The sequence below is a fragment of the Larimichthys crocea genome, chromosome XIV (genome assembly GCF_000972845.2).
Source record: "Larimichthys crocea isolate SSNF chromosome XIV, L_crocea_2.0, whole genome shotgun sequence".
Taxonomy (NCBI): domain Eukaryota; kingdom Metazoa; phylum Chordata; class Actinopteri; family Sciaenidae; genus Larimichthys; species Larimichthys crocea.
Genome location: NC_040024.1, coordinates 5,867,466 through 5,888,955, shown reverse-complemented (window position 1 = coordinate 5,888,955; position 21,490 = coordinate 5,867,466). Strand labels below are relative to the sequence as shown.

General features: G+C 40.3%; 1 protein-coding gene across 1 annotated transcript; it reads left to right on the top strand.

Annotated features, from left to right (window-relative positions):
• Positions 1 to 611: 611 nt before the first annotated feature.
• On the top strand, positions 612 to 21,446 carry lemd3 (LEM domain containing 3). Its single transcript, XM_027288101.1, has 13 exons — positions 612 to 2,027; positions 3,917 to 3,957; positions 4,970 to 5,039; positions 7,242 to 7,315; positions 13,136 to 13,215; positions 13,316 to 13,461; positions 13,775 to 13,876; positions 17,087 to 17,189; positions 17,838 to 18,016; positions 18,333 to 18,414; positions 18,531 to 18,636; positions 18,735 to 18,813; positions 19,532 to 21,446. The coding sequence occupies exons 1-13, from the start codon at positions 683 to 685 to the stop codon at positions 19,708 to 19,710; spliced, it is 2,586 nt and encodes an 861-aa protein (XP_027143902.1). The 5' UTR covers positions 612 to 682; the 3' UTR covers positions 19,711 to 21,446.
• The last annotated feature ends 44 nt before the right edge of the window (positions 21,447 to 21,490 follow it).

The window sequence follows — 21,490 nt, the reverse complement described above, 5'->3', positions numbered from 1 at the left end:
TAACTTTACTGGTAGGAATGAGGGACTCTCCAGGAGACACAAAATTGAGCTCCATTACTGTTTATTTATTTATTTTTGCTGAGCTACTGATGCGCCATGTGGTGGATAGAGTAGGTCAAAGCCCTGAAAGTATTGTCTGTACAAGTGTTATCACTGACCCATTGTTTTTGAGAGATGGGAACTCAAGGGCCTGCCCAGACCATCTCCTGGAATGTTTAGGATCCAAAATTGAGAATATGGGCTGCCATATTGACTTTTTGTGGACCTCATGGATTGAGGGTAATTAATGTAAACATTTGCTCTTCTAACAAAGGTTAAGGTACACTTACAAAGGTAAGTGGACAGAAGAACAATGGGTAGACATTTTGACATTAGATGATAAAATCATTATGGCATTAAGGTCTAGAAGGACGTTGCAAACATCCAGATTACTTGTGTTGGTGGAGTATTTTGCCAATCCAACACGTCATCTCATGTAACAAATACAGACGTGAAAGGCCCCTGTTAATCTAAGTATTTGGACTTATTATTTTATGTATCTGACACCAATCTCTACTTGTACTTGTGTAGTGGAAGAAGAAGAAGAAGAAGAAGAAGAAGAAGAACGCACCCAGCTGGTCTACTGCCGCTTCACCCCCACGTCATTTCCGTTACACAACCTTCTCCGAGAATTTTGTCCAAGATGGCGACAGTGCAGTTAACGGATGATGAGCTTTTCTCCGAGTTAAAGCGCTTTGGTTTCACTCCAGGCCCGGTAACCGAAAACACTCGTCCGGTATATTTAAAAAAATTGAAGAAGCTTCGCGAAGAACATCAGCAGCGGGGCTCCAGAGCGGGTAAACCCCGCAGTAGTGGGGCATTATACTGCACCACTGGCGGCGGTAACACAGCGGGATCCAGGCCAGCCAGCCATGACGTCACGCACCTGAGCTCTAGCAGGAGACCGGGCCGGAAGTCCTCCGTCCTCGGCTTCAGCTCTGACGAGTCTGACGCTGAACCTCCATTGAAAAGAAAGGGCCTTAATCACAGCGGCAGGACAGACCGACGCTCTGCTTTTCAACAACAACTGAAGATAAGTCACGTTACAACACCGAGTGTGGCCGTCAAGAGCCAATGTGACGCTACGACTACACTGAATAGCAACAATTCTTCTCCGGATCCGGACGGCCAGAGAAGTGTCTCGCTGGGTTGGGGAGTTCGAGCGAGATCCAGCCCTGAGGCTGAAGGGAGGGATTACGACGAGTCGGGGGACGAGAATGAATATGAGGGAGTACCGGAGAAAAACTCTCGCTCTTTAAATGGCTGTGGGGCGACTCACTTGAACACTAGCAAATTAGCCGGGGATTACTCGGACTCGGACGAGGAGGAGGTTGTGGGCCTTGTTACCGGAGACAGACAGCGCGATAGGTTGGAGTCTAGACGGAGCCACCCGCGAGCGTCGTTCCCTTCCCACGGCGTCGGCAGAGGGTCTCAGACGGGAGGGGCAACCAGAGAAGTGAACCCGCCCGAGAGTCTAAACATGGTGGGGAGCCGGAGGGAAGATGTGGAGGAAGACGGAGCAAAGAAAAGGGAATCCGACTCATCGGGCGGCTCGCGGAGCCACAACTTTCTCAGGAAGTCCATCAACGTGTCCCTCACCGAGAACCACGGAGAAGAGGTCGGCAAAAACAACCACGTCGACGGGGATTACGGAGGCTCGAGAAGTAGCGGCACCAGTAGGTTCAGCATCGGCTTGAGACCGCGCTTCTCCAACTACAGCAGCCTGTCCCAGACCTACAGGGGCAACCACTCCAACCACAGCGCCCCTAACCACTTATACAGCCAGGCGATGCTGAAGCAGAAGATATCTGTCCCGGAGGACGAGCTGCTCCAGCAATTCAAAAGGGAAGAGGTGGTTTCTTCTGGGAGCTTCAGCGCGCACTACCTGTCCATGTTTCTGCTCACGGCAGCCTGCCTCTTCTTTCTGCTGTTAGGCCTCATGTACCTTAGGATGAGGGGCTCCGGATCCTCGGAGGTGGATGGAGTCAGTAAGTATAAGATGGAATATGAAAGCCTTTGACTGTTTATCACCATCGAGCCAGTGTTTACTAGAATTCTACCCATGTGTGGCTTTGTGTTGGGGTTTGTGTTTGTATGTTTGATCTGATTAAAATTATTTTTACGGAGATGAACTGCATTTAGTTTCTCCACACAAATGTTTAAAATCTAAAAACCTGTTATCATCATACATAGTGAAAAAGACTAAAGTCTAATACAGCTAGAGCTAGCACAAGCAGACACCCTCTGTTCATCAGTTTGACAGAAAGAACAGAAAAAAGAAAAGTCCACACTAACTTGATTTCCTGGAGACTTCAGCCTAACATTCAAGGGGAGCTGGTTATATAGTAGAGACAGAATCCACACACTGTTCACCTGTCTCCCGTGGCTTCACCTGTAACCAGAGCACACACCAGTGTGCACAGTTTGTTTTTATTGATGCCTCTTACAGCTCTAGATGAGTTTTTCTAATGTGTTTGTAATCAACAAAATGACTCCAACAGTCTCCAACACGTTCACTTGTCCTGTTTTGATTAGGACCTAAAAAGTGCATTCCCAGGAAGTCTGTGACTGCCACAAATCCACAACTTGCCAAGCACCCAAGGACTTGTGAGTTCAGAATGTGTAGACTTCCAGAGAGTCCACTTTGTATGGATTTTGCTCAGAATTGACCCATAATGTAAACCTATATCGACGAAACAATTAAAAATAAAGGAGGTGTAATATTAATCAATAATGATAATACTCAAATTGCAATTCTTTCACAGTTCTGAGTTTATTATTGTTTATTGTTAAAAGGGATCCCCATTAGCTGTCACCAAAGTGGGATGAGCGAGTCTTCCTGGGGTCCAAAAAAAACAAATGATTAATAATGATAATGATCATTAAAACATCATCAGAAATGACTCACAGTTCTGAGAAATGTAACACAGACCAAAAAATGTTGATGCGATACAGTTTCCCGCCACTGACAACAAAAACAAGGAATGACACTGATTAAACATGGAAGTAAAACAATACAGTGCTTAACGTTTTCTTCCAAACACACACAAAGAAAAAGCCACCGTAAAAATCAATCTCAGCATTGTACAGCTAACATTCTCCACCTGAAACTGAAGACTATCCCTGCTCTAAGATGAGTGAGATTGAGACGCACATCAAAATGTCTTTTCAAAAGTGTTTCAAGTTACTTTTAGACTAGTACTATTATAAAAGTACCACTCACTATTATGGCGAATGGTGTCTAGCAGTGCATGTAATTCTGATTTTATTTGAAGACCTGTTAGAAATGTGTACCATCGAGCAGCATTTTGACTGTGGCACTAGCATTGATAGAAATGAAACCAGATGTGTTTGAAGTGTTTAGTGCTCCTCATTTAAATGAGAAGAAACACCACAACACAATCTACAACCCTGGATTTCAACATCTCTTAGACACAATAGCAGCAGGTATTAATTGTACACACATTAATCACAACCACTAGTATTATTCTTAACTGAGCTTGTGAACATTGTATTTCCACATTTTTCATCACTGAGTTCTTTTTTCATCAGTATCATCTGTAAATATAATGCATGTCATAAGTAGAGACAATGTAAAATATTCTGTAGGTGTCTCCATACAGTATAATTCACTCCATGAATTCATTTTGTGTTTGATTATGATCAATGTTGTGAGGTCAATGTTCCTGGCTGATGTGGGGAGGTCTCGGCGGATGTCTGAACTACACTCATTTAACAGTCTCCAAAGATGCCATTTTATTGTACAAGTTCTTCCTCCTTCTAATCCAGCCTGTTCCTTTTATGTGTGCTGTGTTAGGATTATAGTGAGTGTGTTTTTGTCTCTGTCTACTGACTCTATCTCTTCCTCTCATTGCAGTTAAGATCCACCCTTTTGGCAGTGAATTTGACTCTTCTTATGTAAGTAGATCTTTTCCTCGGATTCCCCCTCGGATTCCCCTTTATTAATAGAATACAAACCAGCGTTGTGAAAACTCCGTTCACTCCCAAAATGAATAAACAGCTGTTTTATTATTTTTCCCGAGGTAATGTCAGTGACGTAGTATTTTTGCGACACAAATGGTGTTGGACTGGAATTCCTCTTTACCGTTCTTACCGCTGTTACTTCCATAGACACATAGACGCCTCATTGAGCAGGTTGGTCCGTTTCTGCGATACGTTAACGCGTCTGCCATATTGGATGTGGCAGATCTGCCCGTAAACTAATACAGTGGTCCCTCGTTTATCGCGGGGGATACGTTCTTAAAATAACCCGCAATAAACGAAATCCGCGAAGTAAGTTTTACAATTATTATACATGTTTTAAGGCCGTAAAACCCCTAACCACACACTTTTTACACGCATTTTGTACAGTACTCCCTTAAACAGGACGCAGAACACATGTGCGGTTCTCCCTTAGCCAATTTAGGACGCAGAACACAATGCACGTTCATACTGTACAGTACGATGTAAAAAAAAAAAGCATGCAAAATTACACTGAAAAAAATCCGCGAAACAGCGAGTCCGCGAAAAGTGAACCGCGATATAGCAAGGGACGACTGTACAAGGAAAAGGGTTGCGCTCTACTTTGCCACATCCAAAATGGCGGCGACGTCGACGTACGATTCAGCGCTCAATGCGGCGTCTACGTATACATGTCTATGGTTACTTTGGCAACACCCCCTGACTACGGTAGCCAGTGAGTATGAGTAACCAATATTGATCCATATATAAGGCGCATCGGATTTTAAGGCGCACTGTTGGTTTTTGAGAAAATCGAAGGCTTTCAGGTCCGCCGTATAGTGCAGAAAATACGGTACTTTTTCTCTCTCGCTTATTAGGACTCTGATCAAGCCACTAATCAGCCAAATTAAGCAAATTAAAATGCTTTTGTGTTGATAGAGTGTGTTCACTAAGTATTTATTCATTGCAGGAAAAGGCGGAGAGGGACCTGATCCTAAAGCTGCTGCTCAATCTACACAACCACCTGGCCCATATCGCTGGTAGCTACTCACTCTGCACTGCACTCTGTCTGACTGACTGTCTGTCTGACTGTTGACCTGTGTGAAGATATGTTTCTGTTAGTATAATTTAATACTCTTTTAGTACAGGTACAGTTGCGCAGTGATTCTTTTACTTTTATTGACGATGTTCATGATCACTTTGTTTCACTACATGCGGTGTCACAGTTTCAATACACATATATTGTATTGGTTTTCATAGGCATTTACATGAAACAAGCCAGAAGGGTCAGCTAATGTAGGTTAGCCTGATCAGCTGTCATGTAGAAATGATGTAAGGGCATGTCTTTATGTCTGTCTTTAAAGTGTGTTGTGTCCAGGCTGGAGACTGGTGTCGCCTTATGGAGTGACAGGTCAAATATAATTTACCATGAAACTGATGAATCTGAACAATCAGAGAAGTTTTTATCAGCAAGTGACGTTTTGAGCACAAGGCTCTTCCTAAAAAAAACCCACATTAAATACCCACAATCCATCTAGTTGTCCATCTGCACCTGTTGCAAATAATCAATACAATCACAGCAATAGTTGAAAGATATTTGATAACAAACACATTAAGCGTGAATACACATGAGCACGGTATATACAGGGACAGATGTCAAGGTTAACATGTAGTATTATGCTTCTGACTGATTACTATTCTTTATAATTGCTGTGATTTATTATTTACAGCACAGAGGGTACTGTGTAGTTATGGGTAAATGAAGCTTTTATGAAGCACCGAACCACTTGAGCCAGTTGTTTCGGAAATGGGTTCTTTACTCAAAGCTTCAGTTATGGTGACCTCTCCTGGCGAAGTGCCAGGATGCAGTCAAATTAGGCTAGTTGGTGGACAGGAAGTTTTTAAATTACACACGCACACTGATTGTCCTATTCACAAATAAAGATCAATGAGACGATCAATGTGTGTATTGTGTTATTGAGGAAAGTGATGGGAAAATATAACATAGGTGGGGTGATTATGTAGGCTGGGGGGCAGTCAAAGATTTTTATTGAGATACATTATTTTTTCAACACTTTTTGGATTGTGTCGGTTTCTTTTTATGCTGACAATTTCTCCACATTTTGAAAACACCCGTTCACAAGGAACTGATGAGGCAGGTGTGCATAAAAATTGTTATAAAGTGTTGAAGGCACTCAAATTCAAAACTGTCTCAACCTGTCACCTATCAGAATCGAGACGAGGCAGTGCCATTCATTTACCTGATTGGACCGCGAACCAGTCAGTTGATTCACTCTGGCAACAAAGCAGTTTCTGCTTCGGACGTCATATGTCACATGTTTTTGTTTTCGCACCAAAGCAAGCTTAGAAGCAGTGCTTCTATGGAATTGTAGTCCAGGATTTGAAGCACGTATCGAAGCTTCAGTGTCGCGCTGCCATCACCAGTACTGTGGGTATTCAGAACTGTGATAGTACACAGTAGGGCCGATATTGGAAACATTGAAGTGTTCATTTTTAATGACTATGTTGCAAATGATACACATTTATTTTCTCACTGCTTTGCTTTATGTACAGATCAAAGTGTGTAAAATCCAGTAGTGTGTAGCATCAAGATGTTATGAGGCAATATAGCGAGTAGGGCTGACACACATTTCCAAACCATATGTTGCCAGTCTTCTAGTTCTTTAAAATCACTGTGACATTGACTCTGATAGTTAGACACATTTGTACTTGATATCCTATACACCTGGTTCAGCAATGATTCATTGATATGGGTCAATGCCCTCAGACAGAGCTGCTGAAAGTAATAAAAGTGATAATATCTTAATTGATTGTTCCTAATTCAGAGTATTCTTGAATTGAATTCAGATTCCCCTCACCACTACACAACCCTGCTATGTCAGGCTGCAGTGCCTGATCCTGTCAGAATGCATGCAAATTGGGGTGGTGTTTAGCTCAGTTGGTAGAGCAGCCACCCCATGTGTGAAGGCTCAGTCTTTGCTGCAGAAGCCCAGGGTTCAAATCCGACCTGTGGCTCTTTCCTGCATGTCATTCCCCGTCTCTCTCTCCACACATTCCTGTCACTCTTCAGCTGTCTCATCGAATCGTAATAAAAATAAAAAGCTTGAAAAGGTAAAAAAAAATCTTTAAAAAAAAAGAATGCATGCAAATCAGTTGTTAAACAGGGTTTGAAAATAAACGTTTTCTCTTTGATCAGTGATGGTTTGATGTTGTGATTACAGGCCAGCATGACTGTGGAGACCAACATTATCCTAACAGGAGTCTGTCCATGGCTGAGGTGTCCACATATTTACGGGTATGTCCACACATTTACAACATTGCCTGTTCAACCAAACCTGAAAACGAGTCCTAGGATAGATGCTTTATTTTTTTTATTTTTTTAGCAAAGTGATAGTGATGCTCAATTAGACTGGGAAATATTATTATGGTTCTTAACCACAAGTGTCACATCTGTTATCTGTTATTGTCAATGCAATGATACCCAATACTTTATCAGTCTGCCCGTTCAGCACACACATACATGTAGCGAGCAATTACCTGCTCTGTCCTCCGCCATCATGTGTTACACAATCATTGTGTGCTAGGTCTGCTAATACCAAAAAAACAAAAGCTAAATTACAATAACAATAATAAATAGGAGTGGCACGGTACACAAAAGTCACGGTTCGGTACGTACCTCGGTTCAGACCTTACGGTTCGGTACGTTTTCGGTACAGTGCAGAAAAAAAACATAACCAAAAAGGCTGTTTTTATTGTGCAGATCTCAAGCTGAGGTAGCTGCAAATTCCTGAAGTAAAACAACAAGAACACAAAGTTTCCACATGCTGGTATCGGTGTTAATTTTGTCACCCATTTTTCAATTTAGTCTTAGTCTTGTTTCAAAGTTCATTCTTAGTCTTAGTCACTTTTAGTCTTTCACAAATCAGTTTTGTTCGTCATATTTTAGTCGACTAAAAGTCTCAAAATTTTAGTCTAGTTTTAGTCAAACGTGAACACAGGGTGTTTTAGTCTAGTTTAAGTCAAAACATTTTAGTCTTCTTCTATTTATCTCAGGAATATTTGTTTTGTTTATTAATTCCAGTTCACTTGTGTTCCACAGCTAACACATTGATTAAATGTCTTGATTGAATTGAATGAATTCATCTTCAATGCAACTTTGCTAAGTGTCTTGTCTGTTGTTTCAATACACACTTAATATGACTTGATTTCATTTTTTAATCTACTAATAGCAGGTACACCCTATTATGACAGGTTCTGTCATCTTCTACATGCAATTGTTAAATTTCAATATAAATAAATAGATTTTATGCCAGTTGCATCTACTAAAATGTGAAAATTAAGATGAGTCCATCGCTCTTAGTGTTTAGCACAAATGGGGAGGCTAGACTCATTCTTGACTGTTATGCCATATGCGTACATTTTAATAATGACGGGCTGCAAACGGGTTCAGGCTCTACAAAGCTGTCAATCAAAACGGGCCAGGCTGGGCTCGGTCAAATTCTAAGGCCCGTTTCATGCTCTAGATTGCGCTGTCCGTGCGCCGTTTTTCTCCTGCATGCTGTTTGTTTCCAAGCCACAGGTGCGAGAGCAGCCAGAGGATCTCAAAGAAGTGATGGCACAAACACATGACAGCAGGACTGGACTTTCTAGATGAAAACAAGGAGGACATTTTTGTTTATTTTTTATTTCTTGCATGACATTTTCGTCTCGTTTTTATTCGTCAACAAAAATGCACATTGGCACATTTTTCCTCAGTGTTTTTAGAACATTGTGTCGTCTCGTCATCGTCTTGTCTTCGTCAAGGGAAAAAGGCTCGTTGACGAACACATTTCGTCTGACGAAATTAACACTGATCCCACACCACTGACTTAAATGATGCAGGTGGGTCGTCTAACTCCTGTGTGCCAGAGTCACTTGCCATTCTCAGTGTTAGCCTACTCACAACCACAACTAACCTACCAGAGGTTGTATTTGAAGGCGGAGTTCGAAGAGCTAGAGTAGACCAATCAGAGTTTGCATGTGCAAGGTTAAATGTGTCCTGAAAGAACTCCCTTGTGAAACAATAGTTCCGCAGTCAGTTCAACATCAAACTTTTGTACCGTGTATTCTCCGTGAAAATGCTCGTACCGAACCGTGACCCCCATACCGTGATGGTTACGAATACATGTACCGTGCCACCCCTAATAATAAGTATTATAAATCAATATTATTATTTTTATTATTACAGTTAAGAGACCGGTCACAAAATTATCAAAATAATCAAAATAATCTTTTAGCAGTTAATTGCCCATAACTCATTTGCCCAACCATCATAAAACTCAGCAGATCTTTTCAGGCCATAATTGGGAATATGTCTACCAAAGCAGCTGGAGTCTTCGTGCTGGTTGAAGTGTCTTTGCTTCCATTTGTAAACATGCCCTCCTCACTGCTTGGGGCTTTGATTTTGGCCGATTGAGCTGCAACGGCTGGAACCCACACATTGCTGCTTGCTCTTATTTTTTGTGTTGTATTTTATTTTTGTGCTGGTTTATTATTAGGGTTTAGACCTATTATTTTTTTGTAGATCCTTATAGCCAGAGCATCAAGAGTGCTTCCTGGGACTGAAGGTACAAGATACTCAAACTTCTGAAAATGAAGGAAAGTTCTGCATTGATTGGGCTTGTGTGTGGTCAGCAGACTCTGTAGTGCCCCCAAATGCATGCCAGATTTAGGTTGGGGAGATGATAAACTTATGACGCCTTTTCTCAACGAAGGTGGAAGCGAGACAGCAGCCAGTTAGAGTTTTGCTTGCATGTCAAAGTAGATGACTGAATTTACCTTCCAAAGAGAAAATGATTGACAAAAAGGAAATACAATGTTAAATGCAGATTAAGAAGGTCCGTAAAAGGTTGTTTTCATGGCCACATGTGAGTCTTGATGTTAATGATGTAGCTTATTTGAACCAGGATGGTATCTAATGACGTTGGCACCAACCAAGTGTATTTACAGTTTACAACATGTCTGTATGTCTGTGTTTCTCCGTAGCAGAGCATGGGCAGTTGTCAGTAGACTGCATTGCAGTCTAATAGTTATCCCCCCATTCTATAAAACAACAGATATTAAATCATTGACGTTACACAGTGACACAGTTACACATTCATAATCATATGAATGGTACCTTTGCTATTTCTACTCTGCGCCATGTACGCGTGTTCACACACTAAATAACTTTGTGCTCCGCATATGATTGCCTAGTATGTCACGCTTTAAGTCACTCAGTAATATCTCACTGATTTTGGTGAAACTGACATAAAAGGCTGAAAGACTACTGTTCTAATCCATATTACCAAACACCATTCAACTATGTGAAGATAGTCAACAGTTCATCATTACTTGAAGATGTGAAGGTCAGTCAATCCAAGAACTGAGTGTATCTTTAAGTGCAGTCGCAAAAACCATCAAACACTGTGATGAAACTGGCTCTGGCCCAGGAAATGAAGACCAAGAGTTACCTCTGCTGCAGATGAGAAGTTTATTACAGTTACCAGCCTCAGAAATAGAGGTGCCACAAATTAGAGCCCCAATGAATGCTTCACAGAGTTCAGTAGCACACCAACTGTTTCAACTGAAGGAGGTCTGGCCTCTGCAATCACCTCACCTAAACCCAAATGAGGTGTCTTGGAATGATATGGACTTGGATTTGGAGTGATGAAAGCAGCCAGCAATTGCCATGTGACTATTCCATGTGACTATCTCATGGAGCTGATTGAGAGAATGTGCAAAGCTGTCATCAGAGCAAAATGTGGCCTCTTTAAAGAATCTAAAATCTAACACATATTCTGCTTTGTTTAACACTTTTTAGGTTACTGGATAATTCCTTATGTTATTTCATAGCTTTGCTGTCTTCAGTGTTAATTCACAATGTAAAGAAAAACCATTAAATGCGAATGTGTATCCAGGCTAACTGGCTGGTACTTTTCATTCATGCCCCTGCTTGTATCTGAGCCCACACTTGTATATGCCTGCTGCTATGGCAGGTGGGATTTTAAAGTCCTGTATCTAATAATTCAGTTACACAAATTAACCAAACTTCTCACTTCATTCACAGGAAAAGAGGGGCACAGATGTCCACTTTAAATCAGATGTCCACTGGTTCGATTTTTGAGTTCAAAGTCACTGTAACCTCACATCGAGGCACAAATTGACTTGGGCTCTGATTAGAATTAGATTAGAGGTCACTGTGACCTCACAAAACATGTTTTTAGCCACAACTTTTAAATTCATATGCTAATTATGACTATTAACTAAGACTAAACTATGTATGAATATATGGATAAATAGGATGAAATGAAGAGATGAGATTTTATCTCCCAGAGGTCAAAGTTTATCTTCAGTGTGACATAATGTTCTGCAAAAACACTTTTCTAGCTATTATTCAATGGCATAACTTTGGGTTGGCGAGGTACTGAATTGGTGACACTAATCTTGAGTGCCCACATTGAAACTGCTGTGATTGTAGAGATCTTTATGTTACCATATTGAAGATGTATGTGAAGCTTCCACAGTTTAGAATTTGTAGCTTCTTTTTTAGTAACATTCATGTTTGAAGCATTGTCTAATGTCATGGCTGCAACCTTTTACAACCTTTCATAATTAGCTCTTTTGGACAAGCACCTGAACACATTCAAGAAATTTGACCTTTTGTTTTGCTCCGTGAAATTACATGTAGTCATAGACATAGGGCAGAACAAGAACAACAAAGTCAAGTCAAATTTATGTATCACATATCAAACATCCTTTATCTGTAGACCCTAGACTCAGATAAGGAAGAACTCCCATTAATAGGCAAAGTGGAAGAAACCTGACGAGGGAACCCTCTCCCAGGCCAGACAGATGTACAACAGATGTTCACCACAAGCTTATTGGTTTTGCTGATACTGGCGTGGAGGTGATTGTCATTGCACTATGTGACAAAGCTCTATCAGCTCCATCAGCTCCATCAATCCTCTGTACTTCTCTATAAAAATAGTCTCTATAGTGTAGACAGCATGTTTCTCACTGGAAACTATTCATTGGAATCATACATGTCAATCTACTGACAACCTCCATTCCTGCCAAAATACCAAAATGTATTCAATATCTTCAAAGTCTTCACCATGTATTATTAGTGTGGACACACATGAGTGTAACTTGACTTGCTGGTCAAGTTAAAGACAAACAACACGCAACTCAAAGAACTCCAAGGAACTCTCTTCTTAATTAAAATACCCTTATTGTCACAGTATGGTTATGGAATAACAAATTCCAACACATACCTGTATTAAGCTTTGGTCTGGGAGTCAAACAGATCTTTTTGAACAAAAGGCCCTTTTATAGTGCCATTCCACCGATAGGAGTCTTCCACTTGCACATGGAGTGTGGCTTAAAAAATGGTTGGGTCATATAAGTCCAGCAGATGGCGTTGTTTGACCCCCAGTGTTCCTCCAAGTGAAATTCTAGAATAACATAGTGAATACAAAATAATGGTAATAGTTTAAAGTGGTTACACAAAACTCCATCAAAGAATTCCTGTTGGTTAAGTTTGTTCTGTCTGTCATCTTTCTGTGTGGAAGATGGATGTGGATGTAAAGAAGGGTGATGGTCATATTTTGTCTAGCCAGAGGGAATGTTTTGTGTTCTGCTGCTCTCTTCTGCAGGCATATTTTCTTCTTCCAATGTAAGGAGTTTACAAAAGGTTTACAAAATGGTGAACTCCTTATAATGCTAATAATGATGATAATCATGTATGAACCACTCCATCTATTGTTTGTGTGGGTGCAATTCTTTGTAGTAAAATGTGTCTGTCCAGATCTAGTGTATGCTCTCTATAACATAATGTTTCCACATCACTGTTCCTGAAAGTTTGACACCATTTCCTTAAATTGGGCCTTTAAAAAAACAACTAAAGCAACAAAAGATACAAATGACATCATAGAAGAAAAAAACAACAGTGACAGAAATAGCTTTAAAGAGCTCTTACTCAAGCAGGATCTTTATCCACTTGAGAAACGTGGACAAACTCTCAAAGCAGCATTAAGTAGGAGTGTAAATCCATGATAATAAGTGCCACAATGATTTACCATGTGCTTTTTTTAAGGCTCAAAATCAGGAGTTTGATGGCTTCATTGAAACTTCTCTGGAGTGGATCATGCGGGCAGGCCAGGATGTTGGGATAAGGTAAGGCATCGTATACTGATTAATTTTGGTTACACATCAAGTGTGATATTTGTCCTTAGTTGTTGTGTGTCTGTGTGTGTGTGTGTGTGTGTGTGTACAGGCTGACTGGGCAGGTAGCTGATGATCCAGTGACTGATGTGTCTGAGATCTCTCAGCTGGAGTCCACACATCCCAAGATGACCTTCACATGCCGCTTCCGACGGGCCTTCCTCACTGTCATCAGCAAAGTCTTCCTCATTGCATTTGGTGAGATAAACTACACCACATCTACAATATGTCACAGTTTATTCCTACACACATTGATTATTAGAGCTCCCTTTACGACTTACAGTTCTATAGTGCGAATGTCACTAATGTTTCAGAAGCTCCACCGACCACCGTGGTCTGACCAGTCCACTTTTTAAATTTGTCCTCTAGGCTAAATTTTCATTTTACAGTGTCCCAGCTTCTTTGGAATCGGGCTGTAGTCAACATCAGAGGAGCAGCAGTAACAGTATTATTTCAACGTCTTCCATTAGTTGTATTTCGATCTGTGAATCCTGTGCGTTTTTGTCTGCAGTGGTAGGTTGTGTATGGAGTGTGGTCTGCTACATGAAGTATCAATGGAGGAGACAGGAGGAGGAGACCAGGCAGATGTATGACATGGTGGAGAGGATTATCGGTAAGGAAATAGTTACCACTTTGTTCCTTGTGTGTGACTGACTGACTGACTGCAGTGTTAGCTTAGCTTCTCTCTGATAGCTGTAACGTTATCCTCTGTAACCTCACATGATCATAATGTCATGTCATCTATTCATAAAGTGAATCCAGCCAGCGGTGATAATGATGTAATAATAACTGGACAGGCATCATGTGTGGAGTTATCCCACAACAATCAGGCACCATGAGAGTCTCTCTCTTTGTCTAATAACATGATCAGTCTTCATTTTCTTCATGATCATTCACGGCCTTCTCTGTGAGGAAGAGCTTGTCCATTTCAGTGGAATCCCAATAAGTTTACATATACATTTAAATGTGTTTATATTTTGTTATATTTTAATGGATTAGAATGTTAGCATTTCTTTATCTGGATAGCTATGTTGATTAACTACCAACTTCTGGTTTAAATTTCATGTGAATAGCTGATTTGGAAATATAACAACACGACTGATGGTCTGAGGTTAGGAAGGCAAGAAATTCCACTGATTACTTTTTGAGAAAGCAAACCTGTTAACTGGAAATCATTCCAGCTGACTGAGAGAATCAAGACTGCAAAGCTGTTAGAGCAAGTGATGGTTACCATGGTTACCAAGAATATAAAATCTAAACATACATACATACATACCTACATTTAGCTTTGTTTACAACATAATACATAATTGTGTCAATTTATTGTTTCGTTGTCTTCATGGTTAATCTATGATGTAGAAAATAATAAAAATAAAGAAAAAAAGGCTGAATGAGAAAGTGTTTTCAAACTTATGACTGATACTGCATATATTCATTTTGAGGGGTTCATATGCAGATAGAAACAAACCTTTTACCATAAGCATCATCATCAAGAAGATATCATTTGAAACTTTGAAAAAAAATCTTTAATTTAACATAGTGTGAAATGTGCCTAATTGTCAGGTAACTCACTAGAACTTTAAATTAAACAAGACATTCATGAAATGGTTTACAATGCTGGCAAAAACTCAGAATGTGTATAAGGAATGCATGCTTTGCCTTGGGCGTCCTCTCAGCTTAGCATCTGTCATTGCTGGCGTCTGTCAGAAGTTTCACAGGCACAGATGACTTTTTTGCACATAGCGCTGATGCTACACAGATTTGAAGTTTTGTAACACAGTCCACACAACTTTAGCACAAGAATAAAATATGTGTTATTTCCAAGTAGTGCAGTTGATCACTAAAACAGGCATGTGGCAAGTAAAGGACATTAGTGGAGGACACACAAAAGCCAGACCACCACAAGATGTTTTCAGACAGACATTTACTTTATTAGCTCATGGTGGTAAACAAAACAAAACAAAACCTCATCTGTACTGGCTCCTGTTTGTATCATGTTTGTATGTATATTGTATTGTGTAAAAGCTTTTTTTGTGTGTATTTTGTTATGAAAACCAACATTTGTAGCAAAGCAAACCGCTTCATTGCAATCACAAGTGCATAAGAATTGTGGGATTCGTGTTGGATGTATGGTCGTGGGGGGCTGGGATTACACATACAGTTATGTGTAAATCCATATATTGTGTGTCATACTATGTACATGATGTCCTGGTTTGGGTCAGTTGTAGGGGTGGCACGGTACATGTATTTGTATTGACCCATCACGGTACGGGGGTCACGATTCGGTACGAGCATTTTCACGGAGAATACACGGTACAAAAGTTTGATGTTGAACTGACCGCGGAACTATCGTTTCACGAGGGAGTTCTTTCAGGACACATTTAACCTTGCACATGCAAACTCTGATTGGTCTACTCTAGCTCTTCGAACTCCGCCTTCAAATACAACCTCTGGTAGGTTAGTTGTGGTTGTGAGTAGGCTAACACTGAGAATGGCGAGTGACTCTGGCACACAGGAGTTAGACGACCCACCTGCATCATTTAAGTCAGTGGTGTGGGATCAGTGTTAATTTCGTCAGACGAGACGGAATGTGTTTGTCAACGAGCCTTTTTCCCTTGACGAAGACGAGACGACACAATGTTCTTAAAACACTGAGGAAAAATGTGCCAATGTGCGTTTTTTTTGACGAATAACAACGAGACGAAAATGTCATGCAAGAAATAAAAAATAAACAAAAATGTCCTCCTTGTTTTCACCTAGAAAGTCCAGTCCTGCTGTCATGTGTTTGTCCCAGCACTTCTTTTACTGTAGCAACGTCACGGCCACACGTTTGAGATTCTCTGGCTGCTCTCGCACCTGTGGCTTGGAAACAAACAGCATGCAGGAGAAACACGGCGTACGGACAGCGCAATCTAGAGCATGAAACGGGCCTTAGAATTCGACCCGAGCCCAGCCCGGCCCGTTTTGATTGACAGCTTTGTAGAGCCCGAACCCGTTTGCAGCCCGACGTTATTAAAATGTGCGCATATGGCATAACAGTCAAGAATGAGTCTAGCCTCCCCATTTGTGCTAAACACTAACAGTGATGGACTCATCTTAATTTGAACATTTTAGTAGATGCAACTGGCATAAAATCAATTTATTTATATTGAAATTTAACAATTGCATGTAGAAGATGACAGAACATGTCATAATAGGGTGTACCTGCTATTAGTAGATTAAAAAATGAAATCAAGTGCATATTAAGTGTGTATTGAAACAACAGACAAGACACTTAGCAAAGTTGCATTGAAGATGAATTCATTCAATTCAATTCAATCAAGACATTTAATCAATGTGTTAGCTGTGGAACACAAGTGAACTGGAATTAATAAACAAAACAAATATTCCTGAAATAAATAGAAGAAGACTAAAATGTTTTGACTAAAACTAGACTAAAACACCCTGTGTTCACGTTTGACTAAAACTAGACTAAAATTTTGAGACTTTTAGTCAACTAAAATATGACGAACAAAACTGATTTGTGAAAGACTAAAAGTGACTAAGACTAAGAATGAACTTTGAAACAAGACTAAGACTAAATTGAAAAATGGGTGACAAAATTAACACTGATACCAGCATATGGAAACTTTGTGTTCTTGTTGTTTTGCTTCAGGAATTTGCAGCTACCTCAGCTTGAGATTTGCACAATAAAAACAGCCTTTGAGGATAGCCTTTTTGGTTATGTTTTTTTTCTGCACTGTACCGAAAATGTACCGAACCGTCTTGCAGACTTGCAGGTTTCATCGTCATGCCATAATCCTTCATTCTTCCTGTGTTTCAGATGTGTTGAGGAGCCACAATGAGGCCTGTCAAGAGAACCAGGACCTACAGCCCTACCTGCCCATTCCTCATGTTAGAGACTCCCTGGTTCTGCCTCAGGACCGGTCAGTACATAACAGCGCTGCTATACTCTGTAAATCTTAACATACTTAAACTCAAAAAGGTTACAGAGCTCTGCTTTTCCTGTACACACATCAGCATGTTCAACAAAGCAACCCAAAGAAGTCTGAACCCAACAATTTTTGTGATTCTCTTACCATTTACAGCCCTCATACTTTCATAAAGTGTATGCAGTCATACAATAAAGTACCATATGGTACATTTGATGGGGTGTATGAAATATTGGCAACAGAAAATAAGTCTTAACAATCATAACAATACAACAGTAACAATCATCATTGTCATCATCATGAAGTATTTATGGACGTCTATACATGTAAATGTATTAAACATCACAGCCTGTGCAGAATACAAGCGCTTTCAGTGCTGTTGTTTAATTGTTGTTGTTGACACTTTACTCACATTGTTTTTATAATAATAACTATTATTCATTATGTTTTCTATTCTAAGTTATCTTAATTTATACAATTAGCTTATGGAAATATAGGTCAATATTATTGTCCCTGTATTACATGTGATCATTAAACTGAAACTGAATTGGAGAAAAGACCCAGAGCTTATTTAAACATGAAAACTCAGAAACTATTGTTCTATCAGTTGGAAACTGAGTCATTATTTCTGATATTTTACAGGAAGAAAATGAAGAAGATTTGGGAGAAGGCTGTAAGCTTTCTCTCTGCTGATGAGTCCAGGATTCGAACAGAGACTCAGAGGATTGGTGGAGCGGACTTCCTTGTCTGGAGGTGGATCCAGCCTACTCTAAGTTGTGACAAGACCTCCTTGATGCCCTCCAAAGTCTGGCAGGGGAAAGGTAACATGCTAAAATGTTTCTACTGTTAGTTCTAATTTTCTGTATCAACGACTCCTCCAGAAACCTGTAAAGAAAAATATCAGACATTTATAGCTGATGGGAAAAAACACCATCATTGGAAGTCTGGCAGAAAATGCAGAAAACAAAGCAAAGTGAACTTATTCAAAGTTTTCTCATCTAAAGAAAACACACACTCACAGCAGCTCAACTTTACATGTTGGCAAACACCTGTCCACAGGACTCTACAGAACCACATGTGTTTCTGACATAATCATCACTTCACTTCACACATTGATATTTTGTCTCTTTATTTCAGCTTTTCCTCTAGACCGTAGGAATTCACCTCCCAACAGTCTGACTCCATGTCTGAAAATCAGAAACATGTTTGATCCCATCATGTGAGTATCTTACTCTGCTGCTTGTTCAATCCACAAATGCACAGCCAGGTGCCATCAAGATTATTCTTTCCCCTCATTGACTTTCTGCTTCTTCTTCATTGTATTTGTGCTTTCAGGGAGGTTGGGGAGAACTGGGATCTAGCCATCCATGAAGCCATCCTGGAGAAGTGCAATGACAATGATGGCATAGTCCACATCGCAGTTGACAAGAATTCACGAGAGGTACTGTCTGTCCTATGAGTGATGAGCAAACTTTGATGTCACAACTCCATGGTGTTAGCTGCAGTGATGTTACATTGTGCTTCCTGCTGTCTTTCTAGGGCTGCGTCTATGTGAAGTGTCTCTCTGCAGATCACTCAGGGAAAGCCTTCAAGGCACTTCATGGCTCCTGGTTTGATGGTAAATACTTAATAACACCTATGTGAGGGCAGTAACAACAGAAAAAATAAGAGATTGTGTGTGTGTGTGTGTGTGTGTGTGTGTGTGTGTGTGTGTGTGTGTGTGTGTGTGTGTGTGTGCGTGTGTGTGTGTGTGTGTGTGCATGTCTTTGTGTTGTATAGTACACAGGTACAGAAACAAATCCATGCAGTTAGCAACACTTAACACAACAATGCTAGTTTTTGGACAGGCTGAGTAAGTCTGCCTGACATCACAGCAGCATTAATGCCACAACTCTTACACCATGTTTAAAACCTAATTATGTTGGCCACTACCAACTCCCACAGTGAAAAATGTATTGATATTGTCATTATACAAGAGGTGCAGAGGTGTTACGTTGTGTTTATGTCTGTTCCACTGACTGTAAAGAGTGAGAGCCAGTGAACCATACAAACATAGAGGTAGCAGTGAACCTTCAGTCCTTGAAGTTGTTCATGGTTATTCATACAGGTGCATCTCTACATGCTCAGGAAGTATTATTTGACAGTATAATTAGAAGTGGAGACACAATAGAAGAGAATCAGTCACCATTTCCAGCATGAGCAGATGCTGTAGTGCAGTACAGGGTCACTGTGTTCCTGAATGATCTACTATAGAGGAAACTGTAAACTCTAATGTGATCTGAGGTCAGAGCACTGCAGTGATTGTTCATCACAGGCTCCTGTGTTTGGTTTGACAGGTAAGCTGGTGACAGTGAAGTATCTACGTTTGGACAGATACCACCAGCGCTTCCCACAGGCCCAGGGCTGCAGCACACCCCTGAAGGCCTCCAGCCTCCACCTGAATGCCACAAGCACCATGAACACTACGCCCCGCCTGCAGCACCGTGGCTTAGCTAACTGTTCAGGCTTCTCATGAGATCAGCATTAGCATCAGCATTAGATTAGAATTCTCCTTTGTGCTCTCCCAGCCTGACAGCACCAGTCTGCTGCTGCACATCACTGCTTTATAAAGGGGAAGACCTCAGTGTGTGTCACAGGAGAGCTTTTGTTTTTTCTTTTTTTGACACAGGATCTTTGCAAGAGAAAGCTGTCAGCAGTGCAGTGTTTGTTTTCTGTAATTTTTGTATTAGTAATGTTATGGATTTATCAAGGAAGCAATGCTCTTCTGGAATATTTAAGATTTGTGCAGAGATCTAACCCTCCCTCCTTCTCTTTCACAGTCTAACTGATGCCATGATGGAGTTAATTTAGGCATTGTATGGAAATGGCTGCATGTATCAGAGTATGTCTATATGTAAGCTTTCAATACAACACAGTGTGGGTGTTAATTTCCAGTGGATATTCATTGTACTCATTATTATTATTATTATTATTATTATTATTTAGTCAAGTGAGGAAGGCATGAACAGTAGAGGGTGTGCTGTAAATACATGTGAAAGGTGGCACAAGCTTTATCACATCCTCTGTATTAAAAGAAAACCATAAGCTCACATTTTCCTGTTGCTCATTTACCACAGCAGAGGACGTTGACTCAGCCACTGTGTTTGTTGTTTGCTCCATGTATTCCACATCTGGCCTTTCTTTCCCTTTGTCCTTGATTTTGTTTGAGCGTCCAGCAGTGCTCCCAAACTCAACTGTGGAGCGATATAACAGAATCAAGGAGTGTCACCTGAAACTTTCTTCAGATATAACCCAATATATTCCGAAGTTATTATTATTATTACTTATCATTTTTATTATTTACCTCTTTCATTACAGGTCATTTTCACTGTTGCCGTTCCCCCTGCATTGAATTGTATTTCCAAACATGTTCTAAACAAGGTGTGTGTGAGTGTGTGTTGTCATCTCAAATCAAGATCAACAGACAGGCGGAGCACGCACACTTCAGGATGTTTCATGTTCAGTTTACAATCTGTGCTCATTTCTTTTTAGTGACAGCTTTCCTGTCCTGGTGGAGCGTGTCTTTGATCATATCGGCCTCTTGTAATGCTGCCACCACTCTTTTTGTCATTTGGTGGTCTGTGGGGATGTTGATAGTTTCTAATCCTCGATTCCAAATATTCCCAACCCCCGTGAGGAGAATGTATTGGATTTAGGGATTTCTGTTTGCTTGTGTGTTTTTACAGCACGTGTGTATTCAGAAACTGCTCAAATTCCAGGAGTTGCCAGAAATAATTTAATTTTTTATGCAGTGAATTGAAAGTTGGATTCAGTATTTGCAGTGTGAAATTGTACAAATGATGCACATTTCAAGTGTTCAAAACCTGCTACAGCAGACAACCCAACTGTGCCTTAAAATTTGTGCTTTTTTAAGACTGGCACTGCATTACTGGAGAATGTCCTGGATTTAGGAAATGTTGGAACAGTTGAAAGGGTGAGTAAGGCCTGCCATAGATGTAGTTTTGGTAGAGTTTGACATCTTCAAATTTGGTGTTTTGTAGCGGTTTCCTTTGATATTAAACCAAATTCTTGTCTCTATTTATTATTTTTTTAAATCAGCCATGGTGTACTATTTTAATGTCACTTGACCTGTTAAATGTGTCATTGTCAACTGTTTTTTCATCAAGCCATCAATTCACCAACCTTACATCTGCTTCCAAACAATTGTCAGGATGTGTAAAACAAAATAAAGTGAACACTTTCAGACCAGTACATTACTGCAATTTATTTTTGTATGTCTCTAGCAGAACTGTGCA